The sequence below is a fragment of the Haemaphysalis longicornis genome, unplaced genomic scaffold, assembly GCF_048455015.1.
Source record: "Haemaphysalis longicornis isolate Haplotype H1 unplaced genomic scaffold, Haemaphysalis longicornis Haplotype H1 scaffold_2, whole genome shotgun sequence".
Taxonomy (NCBI): domain Eukaryota; kingdom Metazoa; phylum Arthropoda; class Arachnida; order Ixodida; family Ixodidae; genus Haemaphysalis; species Haemaphysalis longicornis.
Genome location: NW_027526295.1, coordinates 14875360 through 14893630, shown reverse-complemented (window position 1 = coordinate 14893630; position 18271 = coordinate 14875360). Strand labels below are relative to the sequence as shown.

Genomic DNA, 18271 nt, shown 5'->3' with positions numbered 1-18271 from the left:
TACTGACACAAAATTTTGAAGGCGAGATAACTTCAGTGATAGATTGGTGGGAACACATATACATCATCTGCAAAATATCAGCGCCGAATACAGCCTAGAACATATTTAAAATCAATTTTAAAGTGTGCGAAACGCAACCGAGCAGCCAGCAGAGGACCACGCGCAATCGACATCCCGTGTATATTCTGTAAATAAACAACATCCAAACACGTCACGAGTTTGTGTTTGCCGCTTCCGCACTGCCGGCGTTTTTCGCCGGCTCGCCGCTCCAATCAGAGGGCCGGAGGGCGGAGCTTCTGCTCTCGAGAACGAACGACCCGATCGTTGGCGGCGGAGGCGCCGTGATTTCGTCAGCTCATCGGGCAGCTGGCCGCGACCAAAGTTCTACAGCGATTCCAGGCACTCTGTTTCTATTACTGTTCATTACCATTGGATGCGAAAACGCGCCAGAGGCACGAAAAGCCCACTGAGCTAGCCGCACGGTCGCTGTGCAAGCGGCAGCCACGGCCGCGAAGTGGCTCAGGCCGGCGCAGGTAGCTCGAGTGATAGCTTGTTACCGCTGCACGAAATTGTCCCCAAGTCCCGACCATGGTGGCTTACATGAGAAAGGAGTTAATGATGCGATGGCGGGTTGCATTAAAAATCGTCATCTGCACCGCTTACGAGAGCGGCACTCGAATATCCGCCGCAGTGCTAAGCCGAACACATCTGTAGGCGGTCCTGTAGGCAGACCTGCCGGCTGCTCCCAGCGCGCGTCTTGCCACCCACCGTCTCGAGCGTCGCGCGTCGTTCTTTACCCGCGGTAGCATTTGCACTCGCAGCGCCTGCGTCACATCCACTGTCGCTTTTTAATTAAGCGCCTCACGAGATCAGTATGTGGGGGCGTTCGCAGAAACTGCCGTCGATGCGGATTCGACAGTGCTAGGGCGGCTCTGCTCTGTGATATCCCTCCGACGGTCACGTGGTCAGCTTTGTTCACACAAAATCCACAAAAATCCATCGTTTCGCGGCACTCGCTGAAACCGAAACTGCGACTGGCCGCATTGAAAATGCCTCTAATTAAACAACCGTCGCACGCTGAAGCAAATGAGGTTTCTACAGGTTATAAGTAGGTCACTAGCTACTTATCGCAACAAAAAAAACAAGATGCAAAATTTTTGTGTCAGTGCCCCTTTAAAACAGCCTGATTTTATTTTCCCCTTACATAATTCCACTTCACGCTTGTGCGGCACTTTGTTTAAATTTGCGGTCACTAAAACGTTTCAATCCAAGCCAGTGATGAAACGAGCGCGATGTATAATGGCGGTCCATGACGACACAGACGGCCTTGATGTGAGCCGCATAGACGCTAGCGCCAGATTCCTCTCTAGTGTATACTGTAAAAAACTCTATGGTACAGGCCTATGTGCCAACAACCAGCTACGATGATGAAGCTGTAGATAGCTTCTGCGAGGATGTTGAATAAGCAGTGAAAAAGGCAACAACTTAGTTCCCGATTGTGATACGAGACTTCGGCGCAAAGGTCGGTAAGAAGGGGAGAAAAGTCAGTCGGAAACTTTGGAATCGACAATCGCAACAGTCCAGAAGATGCACTGGTGGGATTTGCAGGCAGGACAAACCTGAGATTGCTGAACAGTTTCTTCTACAAACAAAAGAACAGGAAATGGACATGGAAAAGTCCCAATGGTGCAACGAAAAAAAAAACGAAATTGACTTTGAAGGAGCCATGAAGAGAAAACAAAAGTTTGTTTTATTCGAAAGATTAGGTGTTTCATAGTACCCCAAGCGCTTTCCCGGAAGCAAATGATGCTTTATTCACTGAGAAATAAGGCAATCTAAGCCAAAATTTTAAATCTCCCGCTAAAATTGCACATTTCGTCACGTGAACAATGGCGTCATACGAGCCGGTCCATGAAACAGATACTTAGTATGTCGACTCCATATAGCACCCACACGCGGGAGTCGACCGAGACGGCAGCCATTTTAAAAATACTAGTAAAACCTAGTGCACCCGCAGCCCTAGTCATGGAATCGCCCGATCCGGAGAACAAAACTCTCGCCGAGGAGCTCGGGCTTGCATTTAACAACCTCACACCACTTGAACACTCAATGCTTCTAAGTGCACGAGCGGCAAGAGTTGTGGGATACGCGGTGGACGGGAAAGCGACCATTCCGCAATAGCCACAACAGACGACGCCCAGCCGTCGGCACCGCTGCCTCGTCGGCACCGCTGCCTCGTCAGCCCCGTCGCGACGGACGAATACAGACTGGTACGTATGTGCCGTATTTTCAATTTCAGTAGAAGTATCGCTTATGCCAGTTGGCCGGTGTCGTGCATGGAAAGCCGTTCGCTCGAGCTCTCTGCTCCGACCAGAAAGATTCGAGCGTCAATGCGCGGTGTGTACGGCAATTTTTTTGAAGGCGATTTGATGAAGTCGGCGACGAGCGCCAGCATGTCCGGGTCCCTGCCGTAATCACTTCCTCGGAAATGAAGCGAGCACACTCGTACTTCCTTTAGCTCTCTTTCTCCTCCGTTTGCTAAGTTCACAAAACGTAGCCACTTGCTTCGCTGAGGTTCGTCGTTGGGCAGCACACGAAAGGAGATCTCACCGGCGGGGATGTCGCACTCCCTCGACGATTTGCCCGTACTACATGGGCATTTCAAAACACAGCAACGAAATTTCATTGTAAAGTACTCGAACAAACTGAAGTTTTTAGTGGTTGTAAACTGTAAACGAGCTCGTAACGACAGCAGCAAGCCAACACGACCTCCATACCGAAACCTGTGCGACGAGTGGCACTATCTCGTTGCTGCTCTGTGTTCCTTACTCCCCTTGTTTCTATTTTTACCTTTGCTGGTTGGCGATATGACAGCCAACCTCCTGTGAAGGGATTACGATACCAAGCAAGGTCGCGGCTGTGCGTGCTGGGACGGTTCGTTGGCCCCGAAGAGCCTTGAACCCGAAAATTCGTCTGCGCGACGGTGGCGACGGCGAGATGTCGAGTTCAGCTGGCGGTCGTTTCGTACGCATTGGCATACACGCTTGCGTGTTCGTTCGGACCTTCAACCGTTTACTCCACCGTTCTTTGTCATAAAAAGAATGTGCAGTATGTTTCACGGGCATTTAGCTCACTATGCAAACTGTAAGCCCTGCCTAACATGCGTTTGCTTTTGCCAGCCTCCGATAATCGCAAAGCATTCTCGAGTGACATCATAGGTTCTGTTGCGGAAAATGAGCTGGCGGGTCGCATGGTCATTTCCTTTTTTCCTAATTATGTAGCTTATTTGAGCGAAGTTTGCGTTATAAGTGGTGTCAGTATGATTCTAACGAGGCAATCTTTCGAATGAACCAAACTTGTGTTTTCTCTTCATGGCTCCTTTAAGTGACAACCCATGTATCATGCATGACGTAGAGGTGCTAAGTAAGATACGGAGGAGCGATCATAGGATAGATCTCAGAAAGAGAAGGAAAGAAACTTATGAAGTCTGAAAAACCCTGCATGGAAGCAGTCAGAGCCAGATCGCAGGAGTTTAACATAACTCAAACAAATTCTCGCTTTTGAATGAGCAGAACGAGGCCACTGTAGACAGGCTAAATAACTGCCTCACATCGGCACTAAGTGAATGAGCAGCAGCTGCGGGGAACAAAGTGGAAAACTGACTAAGAAAACGAAGGAACTAATTGCCAGAAGCATGAAAGTGTCAAGAATGACGGATCGGAGTGAATTAGCCAAGTTGCCAAAACTGATTAACAGAAGCAAAACAAACGACATTCGTGCATGATTGAGGAAACGCTGCAAATAGGGGGAAGGTGCGATGCTTCTCGAGAGCGCTCGATTATTTTTTTCTTGTTTTTTACCACCGAACTGATAAAGATTTTGTGCGAGAACACAAAAGAGTATGCTTGGATGCACATTTTACAGAGACTCGCTCACCCTTCAGTGCCTTTGCGGCGTGGCACAACCGTCAGTTCCACTAGGTTGACGAGACCTCAAAAATCCAAAACTTGGTGTACACTGTTGATTTATATATTGAATCGTAGCCAGGGGACACGGGAACAATTTTTATATCTTAAAATTCCAGAAATAATTTTTACTCTTGGTAAAATTGCCGATTTGTGTTTTTTGTATACTTTTCTTGGTGGCTTTTTTCTGATTACATGATGAATAAACTGTAAGTAATTGTACCTTTAACAGAATGCTGCTTTGTGTTTCGAAGAGCAATCTATGAGCTACAATTTCATGCGTAGCAAGGCTACGTGTGTCCAGTAGCTCAAGAGAAAAAAAAAACGTTTTGTGGAAGCACTCAAAATCGGCCGTTTTCCCGCCGCAACGAAAGAGCTAAGCTAAGGCATCTTTTCGAGTCAGGATTAGGCGCCCCACGTGAAGCACAGATTGCCAGCTGGTTTCTGGCAGTTTGTGGAAGATCACACCTGCCCCTCTCAATGGGTACTGGTGCTTCGCCGCACTGGCGCCTCACGGAGCACAGCACATGACAACAGCAAGATCTCTTTGATGTTACAAACTCAGGGGTGAGCGAGACAGCTGAATCAGATTTGGCAGCAGTTTTCTGAGCAGCGAAATCTCAGTTTTGGAGCAGAAGAACCTTGATTTGGGGCAGAAGAACGACACTTATTGCCACCTTCGGAGCCTAAAAAATGCAATTTTTGGAAACTCGGGGGGAAAAGCGCACTTTTTAATTGGTTTTGAACATACATAACACTGAAACAGCCTTTCAATAAATTTTGTTCCACCAGAGTATCACGAGGAACAAACTGCACTACCTTTTTAGAAGACATTTATAAATTCTTAGGCTCTATGCATAGATAGCGTGGAGTGCTGTTCAAAATATTTAATTGAAAAACTAACCAATCATAAGGCATTTTACCATCATGTCAATGCCAAAATTATAATTTCTGTAATCCCAGACTTGGCTTTACACACAAGTGTACAGTTACAGCCAAAGTTCCGCAAAGCGAGGTGGCAGTCGTCGCACCCCACCAACCTTCCCACGTCAATCGCCAAGGGGCACATTCACTACAATCATAATTTGAGTAACGTTGGTATGTTTACCAAACTCCTTTTTTTGGCATTAAATTTCACTTCAGATAAATGAACAATTATTACTAGCATCCAATAATAGCCCGTCCAGCTATCGGCCACTGCTTGAACATTTTGCGGCGATGTAGCCTGTGCCGCCACTTCTGCAGTGTCGATTGCCCCATTCCCACCACTCGCAAGCTCGCTGACAAAGGCAGCAAAAACTGAGCGTTTTATAACACCGCAATGAGTCCGAAATTTCACCTCAAGCATGCAGTACGCTTCACACCAATGGCCGAAACACGGCGAATTCACGGGTACCACATTGATTTTGATGAACTCCAGTCTTTCGAGTCGCACAAGTTCCTGCAACAGATCAAACGACTAAATGCAAACCCAGATATCCACATAACCAAGACCATGGTAGAAATCGGCAAAGAGCATTCTGCCTGAACCACGCGCAACTGCTTCGCCCGGTGGCCATGTTTTCCAACCTTCACCACACCAAGATGGTGGCGCCCAGTAATGTCGTTACGGACATACAGCACTTCGAAAATTGCCATTTTTTCGTCAACGTGCGCAAGTAGTTTTTCACCTCAGTACACATAAGTATTTTTTCTACAGGATTTTGCAATGGTTTTCGATGGGAAAACTTTAAAAACACACAGAATATAACATGTGCAACCCGACATTGTACCTTTCTAAAAAACTCTCTCGGAGGCAGTTTTATGCAAGCTTTTTATTGAATTATCAATTAACTAAACTTTTACGAACAGCATCACCTTGGGGGTGCTGTAGAATTATGCCGTTAGTAAGCATTTTTCCCCACTGAAGCTGACGGGAGTGTTAAAATCACTGGCTCCCAGACTGTTTTGGAGCAGTTTGGCACAATTTTTGCAATTTTCAAGCTTTTAAAGCAGCCTGGCGCAGGAAAACAAGTTTGTATCGAAATTGCGCAATATGCGCAGCTGTCTCACCCCTGCAAACAGTGCCGCACCCAATGTAAAGTAGTATTTCGACGCCAAATACTGTTCTGTGTGAGTAGGGAACAATTTCAGTCTCCTTTTTGGAAATGCATAACTACATTCGCACACAGAAGGATACAGCGACTCTGTGAGGCTAAACCAACTTTTACCCGTCCTTTTTGGGCTTGGTGGACCTTGGGGACCGTTGTGGGATATACGCCTCGAGCGCGGCCTGTAGGGGCGCCACTGAAATCCCCCTAGCGGCCCGTTTCGAAAGCAGGAGCGGGAGTCCCCGGCATCCCCGGCCCGTTCCCCCCTGTCACCGTTGCTTTTGGGGCTCGTTCAAAACAGCGATTTACCGTTTGTCCGCGTTAGAAATACCGAATAACGTGGAGCAGGCACTCTGTTTGCAAGCCTGGTGTGTTCACGAGAGTGTTAACGTTAATGACGCGATCTTAGAAAGATCTATATGAGCGCCGGGCGTGTGTCACAGGCCGGCGTCCCGAAGCCAGCATTTGCATGCAGCTGATTGCAATTCCGCTGCCCTGAAATTTAGTGGCAGTGTCTCCGTAAGCTGTGTTTCCTCCGATGGTCATGTTGCGGCCATACACACTATGATGTAAATCGACTTTGTGCACTACAAAATCCAGCGGAGCACTCATACCTGACAGCACGCAAGTTACTCCTGCCAACATCACATATCAGATATTGATCAGTACCCTGAACAAGCCAATGCGGCATAAATTTCGCAAACATTGTACCAAAGAAGTATGATGGATAATGCAAAATTACACACCGGAGTCAGCACACAACGACAAATTTAATGCTGGGTCGTCTTGTCCCGAGGTGAGCGCTCGCTAAGATTCATCTGTTACATTTATCCTCCACGAGAAGCGCGAAGAAGGGCTTATAGAGTAATCCGCGTCCGCGACCAAACTCTTCTTCGAAACATCTTCGTATGACACAGGGAGACTGCAGAATCTAGCATAAACCGAAATCAGAGACCCTTATCAGATACGACACTCTTCCTACGAGCCCGTGTGTACGAGATTTCGGCGCGCGTTAAGGATCTCCAGGTGGTCAAAATTAATCCGCAGACCTCCACTACGGCGTGCCTCATCGTCTCCTTTGCGTCGGCGCGTTAAACCCTGCATCAATCAACTCTTTCAACGACACCTCGTATTTCTTGAGAACTGCTTACCTCACTTTATTCACCCCATCTGGAGTAGCAAGCCCTACCGTTAGTGGGGCTGACCTCTTCAGCTTTCATTAAAGGTTTTCTCTCTCTCTCTCTCAAAACATGCGTCCGCCGAATGATCAGCCGTTCGTTGAAGGCGAAAAACAAACGAAAAGTGAACACGCAGCTGGTGTGTGTGATTACTAAAACGTTCATTCGTTGATTTCGCTCCGCATTTGTAAACAACGATAGTTGAGCGTCCTCCTCCTCACCCCCCCCCCCCCACCCCCCCCATGTCTAGCGAAATATCAGTGCATTTCGCATCTAGTTGGTCTGGTGAATACTACATTGCTCAAACAAACGTCTTTAGCAATCCAGAAGCTGCACTCGTTTTTTTTTTTTTTTTTTCATTACCGTACGACTATTCTATTTATTCCTGACTTGCAGACCATTCATTTTCCCCTGGTTTCATTTACATATACCTTGGTTCTTACTATATATAAGGCATGAGTGGGCACGTATCTGACAACGCACAGCCTTTGAGTGTACTTAACATTTTCGCGTGGCTTATATTCCCATAAAAGGCACAAGTTTTTGTACGCTATTGGGTTATCACATCCCCGAAACATATTTTTCTACGACGTACATATTCGATGCAAAGCCGCATTTGTTGTCTGCGCTGCAAAACGAACCAACCTCTTACAGTGCCAATATCAGGTCTAAACGAGGTGACAATAAATAGAATTCACTTGGGATGACATGTCCGAAGGTGACAGCGGTGATATGCTGCTGCCGTCGCCGACGCCCGCAGAGCGGCCAAGAAGCCCGCAGAACCGCCTCCCCGGGTAGCTCTTGTTGGCGTCGAGCGCTCTACCAAGACGCAGATGTTTTTTTTAAGCGCCCTAAACATGCAGTTAGCTTACAGACGTCACCTTAACAAGTTGTTTAGTGCGCGAAAAGGCAAAGAGAAGCGAAAGAGAACCAAAACACTGCATGACCACCTATCAGTCACGCAGCGCTAATCCCGCAAACGCCGCGGAGAAGCGGCGGCAGGCGGCGCAGCGATCGCGAATCTCGAGGCGTATAGGAGGGTTCCACCACGCACACTAAATTACCCTGCCCCAGAGAGGTTCGCCTCACCAACAAAGGTGACAACAGGCTCCAAAGGGCCAGGACAAACCAGGGGGTTTATTGGCCGAGTGGTACAGCGCTTACTGATCGCCTTGACAGGGCAAGAACTACACTGCATCAACACGTGCCTAGAGGCCCGGCCTCAGTGGGCTTCTGGCAATGCAGGAATAGGCCTACCTCGCGCGTCCGATTGTGGTCAGGGGCCCCGCTCCGCTCGGGTGGCAGCGAGGGCGCGGACGAGCCGCATCCCCCCGCATTCCCTATCCTCCATCTCCCTTCCAAGCGCCAAGAGCAACAGCGAGAGAGCAACGAAGTGCACGCACCGCATTCATAAGATTGCCAGGTGGGGAAAAGTGCCGGCGACAGAGGGGGCCGGTTTTCCCTGCTGGCACGTCGGCCCGCGAGATGACGTCACATGCGCCGCGGAAAAGTGCACTCGTTTAAAGGCCACACTCATGGGAACCGGGGAATCCCCACCACTTGCACCGACCAGTTCGTACAGTAAATGTGAAGACAAGGTCCTATGCTTCCGACACAGGCCCCTCCCCAAGAACACTAATGGCCGTATTCTCAATCTGTCCTCCACTCCACGTGTCTGCTCCACTTGCTGAGCGGGGAATACCGCAATGCTTCTGCATGCCAATGTTGCTTTCAAAAACCTCCTCGACTGGAGGAGGAATTCCGTGTGCCAGGGCAAAAGTGCTTTGCACTTTCAGTATTCCTGGGGAGCACAAGGCGAGACTGCGGCGCAGCAAAGTTCCCCCCACGCCCCACACCGAGCGCTCACCGTGAGGCCAGCTGCCGGTCTCGAAGCAGCCAGCTGAGCACCTGAGTGAGAGTGGCAGGCGCCCGGTCGCCCATGGCCAGCAGTGCGGGGACGAAGGTGCGGCCGTTGTCGACAAAGTGCTGGCACAGCTGGTCTCCCATCACGCTCCACGCTCGGGTGGGCTCCAGGCTCTGCAGAACCTCCGCCGCCTGCAGCACACCACCTGGCTGGGCACATTCACGCGCACTGTGCCTGCTGCCAATAACTCGTGCTCTCTCTGGGAGAAAGAAAAACTATTTCCTGAACAACTGCAAGTGCCCAGCACGAACTTTAAAAGCTTGAACACTGCGCAATCACATTGCAAAAATACTGCGCGTCACGGCTGTGGTTGTTGCCGCCCCTGCAGGTGGCGCATGGGGTTTTTTCTTGCTGCCTCGATAAAGAAGGAAGACTGCTTAAGGGCCAAGACAAACGGTGAAAGGTATGAGGAGGAGGAGGAGGAGGAATGCCTTTGACGATGAAGAGAAGTCAGCCTGGTGGCGAGGAGCTTGGCTTGCTACTCCACGTGAACATGAGATGTGCAAAAGTGAGAGGAAACAAAGAAAAATTCCCTCGCACTTCCCCGAGGGGGAGAGTGTGCAAGTGCGAATGCACGGTTGTTGATTGCGCGATTACGGTGGATATCGTGATCTTGGAGTGGAGAGGAGGCGCCCAACACCCGCAGTCACTGAGCGGAGAGAGGAGGAGGAGAGTAGCGCCCGCCGTTACGGCGAGGGCTACACGAGCGCCCTCACACGTCGGAATGCGGAGCGTCCGCTACGCGAGCGAGAGCTCTCCCGCCCGAAGTGGAGAGGAGGCGCCCAACACCCACAGTCACTGAGCGGAGAGAGGAGGAGGAGAGTAGCGCGCGCCCATCTCCCCCTGTTGCTAGGGAAGGCGAGGAGCGCGCGCACCCGCAGCTGTTGCTATGCGGACGACGGCGGCGGACGATTCAGGCTCGCTTAAGAAGTGCATTCGCACTTAACACAAAAACTCATACAGACACTACAAAAGCAAATGAGCACACAAACTAACAAACGCAGGATCACGCACACGGCGCACAAACAGAAGTGAAGTTAAGGCAAGCATTCGCAGAGTTTCGTTCAGGCCGGAGTCACGGAGAAATGACACCAAGGCCCGCGTACTCCGTGTTGCCGCAGCAGTTGAGTGCTATGGACCAATGGCGTCGCAAAGCTTCAATGGTGCATCAGCACGCAGTCCCAAAGTTGTCTTCCAGGTTAGCCGCGGGGTGTTATAACGGGGACACACACACAGTACATGTTCAATGTCCTTACGGACACTGCATACCTGACAGTGAGGGGAGGCAACTCGGCACGTCTTGTGCAAGTAGTGATATTGAGGTGAACGCGGTGAATGACTGCTTCGTCGCGCTTTCCCAGGCCACACGGCACTCGAAAAGTGCAGGCGGGATCGATTCTGTATAGTGGCTGATAATTTTTTGTTCCGTCCGTCCATATGGAGAGTTGCGACTGCCGCGCCACAGAGTACGCAAGCGTCGCGGCGTCACGTCAAGAGAAAGGAATTGGGATGATGACACTAGATTAGGTGTGGGCTGCCCAAGCTGTTTCGTCGGCCATCACATTCCCATTCACCCCACAATGTCCAAGTAGCCACTGTAACACTACCTCGTGAAGCATGCTGGCAGCCTGTGTATGCAGGGTGTGTACCGTACTTACCTGATTCTAACGCGCCTCTGATACTAATGCGCATCCGATTTTCCTATCAAAAAAAAAAGAAAAAACTTGTACCTCCGATTGTAACGCGTACGGAACTGTGTGAGCAAGAAAAACGAATGCGAGGGAAACGGGCGATTTATTTCCCGAAGTAGTCTCGCTCATCTCACTCGTCGCTCTCCGCTGACCACAACATCTCGTCCTCGGTGCCGTCAAGCGTGCTCGCGATGCCACACTTCTGAGCGAACGTTCAACCATGGTTGATGGAATCGTGGCCCACGCCTCGCATGCCCATCCCGCGAGCTTCTCCAGAGGCGCACGCTTCAGCCGACCGCTCGTTCTGAAGGCGTGGGAGTCGCTGCTGCCATTGCTGTTATCAAGCGGGCAAGTGGAACGATTTGACGGTTTGTGTGAACGCCGATAAAAAAGTGGCTATGCTTCCTGCTATAGTGCCTAGAATATACTAGGCACTATTGACCTTATGCAAAAACTGGCGCCCTCTTGTGGGAACCGCGTGCGCTTCCGCCATGTTGGGGGATTCCCGGATCTCCGGATACCACTGTGTACATGATAGCCAGGGGTTAGTGACCCACACGTCGGCATTTATCGTTGTCCAAGATGCCCAAATACTGCTGTCTAACTTGCTGTGCACAAAGATATGACACGAGGACGACCACGGAAAAAGCATACAAATTTTTTTTTTTTTTTCTCAACGGAAGCATGACTGGAGCCCTGCGTGCAGTCGCTTGCAGGTGTCGACTTGCAGGAGCGACGGATCAGTGGCGTCGCAATCCCACTTCTTACACCATGTTGCGGGGCGTACTTCCACAGTTTCCACTGGATATTGGCAACAAACTTTCCGAGAACATGGAGTGGCTCATTCGCGGGTCCTGTTAAAGGAGTACTGACACGAAATTTCTCGCTTTCAGTTTTTATGCTGTAAAGAATACCTATTGGCCCAGTAATTACGAAAATCAAACCAAAAGCCGTCAGCCGCCAACACAGAATTAATTATTGCACGTTTATTGCAACCAATTTCAAATTTGGTCGTCGCGCGGGAAAATGGCCGTTCGAAGGCCAGCCTGCAAGCGGGCCAGCCTTACGTCACGGTCTCACCCGTGACGTCAGGGACGTTTTTCTTTCCTCCATGCGTTCGCCGCATCGTCTGCTACGATTTCACATGGTCCGCGACTCGCCCGCGCAGTCGACATGTCGTCTGAATCGTCAGACTCGGATGAGACACTGCCACCCGACAGACAGAACAACTTTATTTGGCCAGGCGATTAGGATGGCGATGTCTTCGCCGTCGTCCGTTTTTTAATATCACTGCGGCTCAAACCGGCACAGACCGTGATAGCAACAGCTTGTCGCCACTCTTCTAATCAATCTGATCCCGAAAAAGAAGCTCCAGATGCGATAAAGTAGATGTTAGTGTGTTGAAAATTGTGCTAGGAGTTGTTATCAGCGCTGAATTTAAAAGTGGCGTTCAGATATTTGCCGCGATGGTAAGCCTACGCTGACCGGCAGCGGAGGTTCGGCGCTCCGACCCAGCACTGCCGGCACCACGGTGCGGCGAGCGGCCGAAAGATGGCGCCACCTGCGCGCTAGAATCAAAACAGGCCGCGGCAGATGTCTTGGTCGCCAATCGCTGGAACGGAAATTATTGCCAAAATAAAGCTTCATATGCGAAAAAGGGGATGATAGTGTGGTGAAAAGTTGTGTAAGGGATGGTCATTCGCAGTTGTACCGATACCAGCAATCAAATAGTCGCCACGATACTAAGTTCCCAACACCCAAGGTGACCCGTGCAACCCCGAGCCCGCTGGCTTGGGCGACAGTTCTTGCGGCCGCCGGCGCACGAACTCAGTCCACGTTTAGCGCTGCATGTCGTCGCGTGGAAAATAATGCATCTTGGCGTCGTCGTTGATTTGCTCGGACAGGCTTCCACGAGCAGTACTTCGCATACCACGAGCTTGCCATAGCACAACTTGGGCGAGCTCGATGATGCGCACCGCCGCGTTGCCGCGGTGCCCGTCGACATCGCGCAGTTTTCGGCACCAGTGCCGAACACCATGCGCCGACAACGAACTGAAGAGCAAAGACGTCGAACACGCAACGTTTACAAGCATTGCTCACACAGCTACGCCCACGTCTCCTGCCCAAACGAATACCACCGACAACAGCAGCGCAGGATATCGTTTCCGGTTCTGAAAACGGCTATATGACATCACCCTGAACCGGCCAGACACGCAGGCTAATGTTTCGTCACGCCGAAAGCGATTGCGCTAGTGCTGCCGATTTGTGGAAGCTCGCGGCCTGGACAATCAAAATCGATTTTAGATGTGATTCCGGCCTCGGATCGCTGCAAAAATTTCTGTGAGGCATCTGTACAAACTACTGAAGCCAATTATATCATTTTTTAGGTATCCAAATTTGGTGTCAGTACTCCTTTAAGGTTATGTCGCACTTGTCTAACCTGGTAGGCAATCCAGGAAACGTTGAGGGTACCACGGAAACTTCTGCACCCGAGTCTAGTTTAGCGAACACCGGAGTGCCGTTTACGACGACCTGAGCATACCGAGAATGAGAGTGCCCCCCGTGCACCGCGCCAACAAAATATGCCCCTTGTCCAAATGGAGAGAAGAAAGTTGTACCTTCTTTCAGTCGCCTGCAGCCTTTTCCCAACACACCACTGCAAAATGTCCGGAACAACCACAGTAGTTGCATTTCGCAGCTTTTGCCGGGCAGGAGGTCCTGGGGTGCGCTCCTTGACCGCAGTTGGGGCATGGACCGGGGGTGCATGGTCGGTAAGTCTGTTCTCTGGTGCGCTGAGCTTGTATGCCAGGTGCACTGTTCCTTGACGAGCTGCCGGGACGCTGTCCTGAAGAGCTCTTCCGGAGCTGCCCTTGGTTGCTGACCGCGTCCAGACTGCTGGCTGCCGCTGCCAAAGATTCGTCGCTGGTTTCTCACAGCTGCTGCTGCTGTCGTTGGACGGTCTCCTCTCAGCGAGCTTTTGCCAAAGCACTGGCGAGTGTAAAATTTGCATCCATTTGTAGCGACTCGGAGAGCTTCGCACCACTGAGGCCGTCGACAAACGTGTCGCGGATCATGCGTTTCTTTTCCTTGTAGTCGCACCGATCCGCCAGCGTGTGCAACGCAGCGATGAATTGGTCGACTGATTCGCCAGGTTGTTGAATGCATCAATGAAAACATGCGATTTCATAAACTAGGTTCCGTGCGGACACGAAGTGGTCGTCGAACTCTTTTTGACGACTTCGTACTGCTTCTGTTGCTCTTCAGATAAAGCGAAAGTTGAGAAGATTTCTCTGGCTTGCCTTCCCATCGTACAAAGTAGAGTCCGGACTTGTGCTTCTTCACTTCGCTCGTTTAACTACAGTGGCTAGAATAGGAAAGTGTGATTAGCGGCATGCAGCGGCTACGAGGCGCTTTGAAGCCACCGATAGGGATCCGCGAGGGGGCGCGCACGATCGTTTACACGTCGCCTGCTGAGGCGTGCGCGGATCGTCTGCAATGCGATTGCCGCTTAGCCCAGATAGAAGCACCGCTTGTTTCCTGTGCCGTAGCAGGTTTAAGGGTGCATTAGTAGATCCACAGTTTTGTGCTGGGCCACTCTACCGTGTACAAGTCCTGCAAAAAGAAACTGTCGTTGTTTGGCGTTCCGAAGGACGTGCGTCTGTATTGGCGCAGTGGCGACGAGAAATACCACGTACTGAGAAGCGGCTCAAGGAAAACACCGCTATGTGCGAGCTACACTTCGACAAAAGATACATCTCCCGACACGTTGAACATATTGTGAACGGAAAAGTTGTCTCAATCTACATAGGCAGGCCTCCGAATTGCCCCCGCAAAATCTGCCCACACAATTTCCAAGTCCTCCGAAGTACCAGCCGAAACAACTTCCCCGAGCAGGAAGTGTCAAACGAAAAGTGCACCCGCGGCCCCACCCAGCAATAAAAAAGCTAAGGAAGGTGACTCCCCTGTGAGTGCAGAGTTTGAAGAACCCCATGCTTCTTTTCTGTCAAGAACTTGACCCTACCTTCGGCAACATGGGGGAAATTACACGCTGAGTGTTTCGCCCTTCACAATGGCTTACAGCGTGTGTCGCACAGCGCAGGATAAAGCCAAAGCCCGTACGCGTACCCTTCCAGACAATGGAAGCATTTACGAAGCATCTGACATCAGGGTGTCTAGCAAATTATTATTTTAAGATTTCCTGACTTTTCCAGGTTTTCCCTGACAATTTCAAGTGAAATGCCCTGACCGCTGCATAGGTGGCAATACATACATGCAAGACCATTAGTGCAGAACACAAAACATTGTTTTATTTAGAGCGCAAACATAAATTATTCACCACAGATTGTAGTTGCTGACTAGAGTATTATTGCACAAAGTGTATGCAAACACAAATCGGCTTCTACTGTTTGTGTCAGCCATTGCACAAAAGTTCTTGAAGCAGTGATCTGTTACTTTTTAAGAGCGTCTATTTTTTCTTGCAGGAGACCAGCTTCTGTCAGCGATTCACTAAGCAGCCTTCGCTTCTTTTCTTCCAGTTGTTTGACAAGAGCAGCCACTCTTTTCTTGTCCTTCTGAGCACCTGACTCCACCCGTCTTTCTGCCTTCTTTTTCTGCAATTCCTCTCTGAAGACGCTGTAGGAATTGCAAACCATCTGCGCCATCTTGTCAGTAATTACAACTTTGTCCACACCACCTGCTGCCAACACGTACAGCATCATGCACCAGTCGTTGTGCTATCAGTGAATCTTCTTTCAAGTTTTCGACGAGGCATTCTTTGTTGACTGAGAAGCCTCTTTCTACGGCAGCATTGCCGTGAGACAAGCAAAGGATGATCTTGATAAAAGACAGCAGCTCTTTGTGATCATGCGAGCAGAGATCTAGCCGCAGAACGTCCAGCCTCTGCTCTTTCCAGTCAAAATTGTTCAATTTTTCTTGGGTGAGGCTCAATGAACACATCTGTATGCAAGAACGATGGGCCCGCTCTGCTTGCAGACCAGTCAGCCACTGGTGTTCTGAAATCACTTCAAGTGCGAGGGTCAATCGTTTTGGGCCAGCCTCCGGAGACAATGCGAATGTCGGGTCCAAACAGCTGGCACCCCTAGTTAGCTTATATTTCAACGGTGACCTCTCCACCACCTTTCGACAGCACACTTTAACGAAGGAAACACAGTCTTTCTTGAATTGGTGCAAGGTAAGCTGTGGCATTTTGGGCACCTTGCGGAGCTCATTCTTCGCAGCGAACCCAATGTCAAAAGTGGGTACAGGTATACAGTTCTCGAGTTTTTCTGGGTCAACCTTGAGCAGCTTGGCGGGCGTGTCTGCAGCCTCCAGGATTTCCTTCTTGACAATCCTTGCAAGCAGGAACCGCAGGATATTGTGCAGTGCAGTTGAAAGAAAGGGCACCATCGGCCTGTCACTCTGAAATTCTGCCAAAAATGGCTCCAGTTCCTCACAAATCGACAGCATGACGGGTAGTTTTGCTGGCAACAGCTGATCACCAACTGCTTTCACAACGGCATTGTAGCTGGAGCACGTCGGCTGCTTCTTTGCCTTCGCAAAGCCCTCTACAAACTTCACCAAGTTTGGAAGAACTTCTAGTGCCCTGGTGATAACCTTCCCATTTTCGAGCCACCTGGCAAAACAGAACTTGAGAGGAAACAGTGCACTCCCTGTAAAGGTGACGTAGTCAGCACGACGAGCAGGCACACATTTGAACAGGCTGTAGCTGCTGCGAAGAAAGGCGATCACATCCCAGCCGGTTGCAGCATGACCTGCCTTGTATGCTGCATTCATTACGTGCAGCCCACAACTTCCAATATCTAGGATATTGTGACTCTCATCCGACTCCTCGAGTTCCCCCTTCAGTGACCTCAGGAACTTTATGTTCACATTCGGCCCATCCATTGAAACTTGCAGTATCTTGGCATGCTTGAGCTCTTCTGTAGCTTTCCTGAATGCAGATGCCAGGTCTTCCGCACACGTGTGCCCCAAGAAGCATGAAGTTAGGTACTGCGTTTTCACAGTGCCATCAGTAGTGCCATCCCAATATCGGACGAGCACATCCATCTGTTGCTTCTGTGTCACTTTGTTTAGTGATTCGTCAAACGAAACAACTAAGAACGGCACACCGGCAAGGCTTGATAGCAGCTTCTTACGAAAGTAAGGCGCAATACCATAGCAAATCGTAAACCCTACCTTGTCCTTCCCTAGGTGAAGTTTTTCAGCGACTTCACATCCCGGAAACATGAGAGGGAAGAGCGAGGCCGACGCCGCTGTTGACCGAAAAGATCCGTGAGTCACTACTGCGTTTAAGCACCAGATTATCTCGGCTTTTGTCACAGCGCTCTTCAGAAGAAAGCCGCTCATCGATGTCTTCGCACTTGTGGTGGTTGCAGGCTCCTCGGGCGCACCTGTCCGGTCTCTGCTACATTGGGCCGAAGCGTTCGTCGCTGGCGTAAAAAACGACGACATGCCAGCTTGCGAAGCGCTCGACTGACACTTGAAAGCAGCAAGATGCTTCTTGCTGGACGCGTGACTCGAAACTGCAGTGCTTCCCATGTTGCTTAAGGGGGGACACTGGTCTTGAGGACCAACAATTTGCCAAAAAATCAATTTTCTGTATTAATTTTATTTGCAGTCTGTAGATCCCAAAGAATGTACCTGCAAAATATTATAGCTGTACCATAAGTATTTACAAAGCTGTCACCATTTGAAGTTGGCTAAATGGTCATTTTCCCCTGCATTTCTGAATTTTGTGCCTTGTTTTCTCAAAACCAGTTTTTTCCCATGAGGTCAACTGTCGGGTACAATATCTTGGGATGTACTGGTCGGATTTGCGTCATTCTTGCTGCATTTGAAAGCTTAAGAACTGAACAGTGCAATAAAACCAGAAAAATATAAAATTTCTTTGTAATAGTACAATTTTTTATGCATTTTGTTTTACAAAAACATTGATAATTGAGGACCTGACATTTCATAAGTTCAGAGCAATTGCAGAAATAGTGATAAAATTACTGCTGTGGTATAGTTGCACTCCCTGGTCCTTCGAGAGCACAAAGGAACAAGAATTATTCAAGTATATCATAAGCGGATAATTAAAAATTGCCCGAAATGGAATGATATAACATGTTGCAAAACTCTGAAATTAGACTATATAGATGACACCTGACTGCATATTCGTGCTCAGGATGTTAAAGCACACTCAATGTGCAAATTGCAAGGAGATTGGTTTAAAAATAACAAAATTGTCTTCAAGACCAGCGCCCCCCTTAAAGAAAAAGTTTTGCAGCACAGTGTGCACTGAGCACTGTGAGGATCATTCTGCACGGGCTTAATCCAGCTTCCGTATTCCGAAACGTTCGGGTTCGTCCAGTCCGGATTAAAGAAGCACTTTCTCACCGCCAACATTGTCAGTGAGAATTCT

The 18271-nt window shown here is 49.6% G+C and overlaps 1 protein-coding gene and 2 pseudogenes across 6 annotated transcripts in view; all 3 read right to left on the bottom strand.

The window, feature by feature from the left end:
* The window catches only part of LOC144168766 (DNA-dependent protein kinase catalytic subunit-like), a 477503-nt gene that overhangs the window by 280592 nt on the left and 178640 nt on the right, over window positions 1-18271 (bottom strand). For 5 of the 6 annotated variants that reach the window (XM_077697734.1, XM_077697729.1, XM_077697730.1 and 2 more), the window contains exon 37: window positions 9101-9306. In XM_077697734.1, the coding sequence (XP_077553860.1) occupies window positions 9101-9306 (206 nt within the window). The remainder of the gene's footprint in view (window positions 1-9100; window positions 9307-18271) is intronic. The other variant, XM_077697731.1, reaches the window with a different exon arrangement.
* Window positions 13252-15267, bottom strand: LOC144170879 (uncharacterized; annotated as a pseudogene).
* Window positions 13991-18255, bottom strand: LOC144166992 (uncharacterized; annotated as a pseudogene).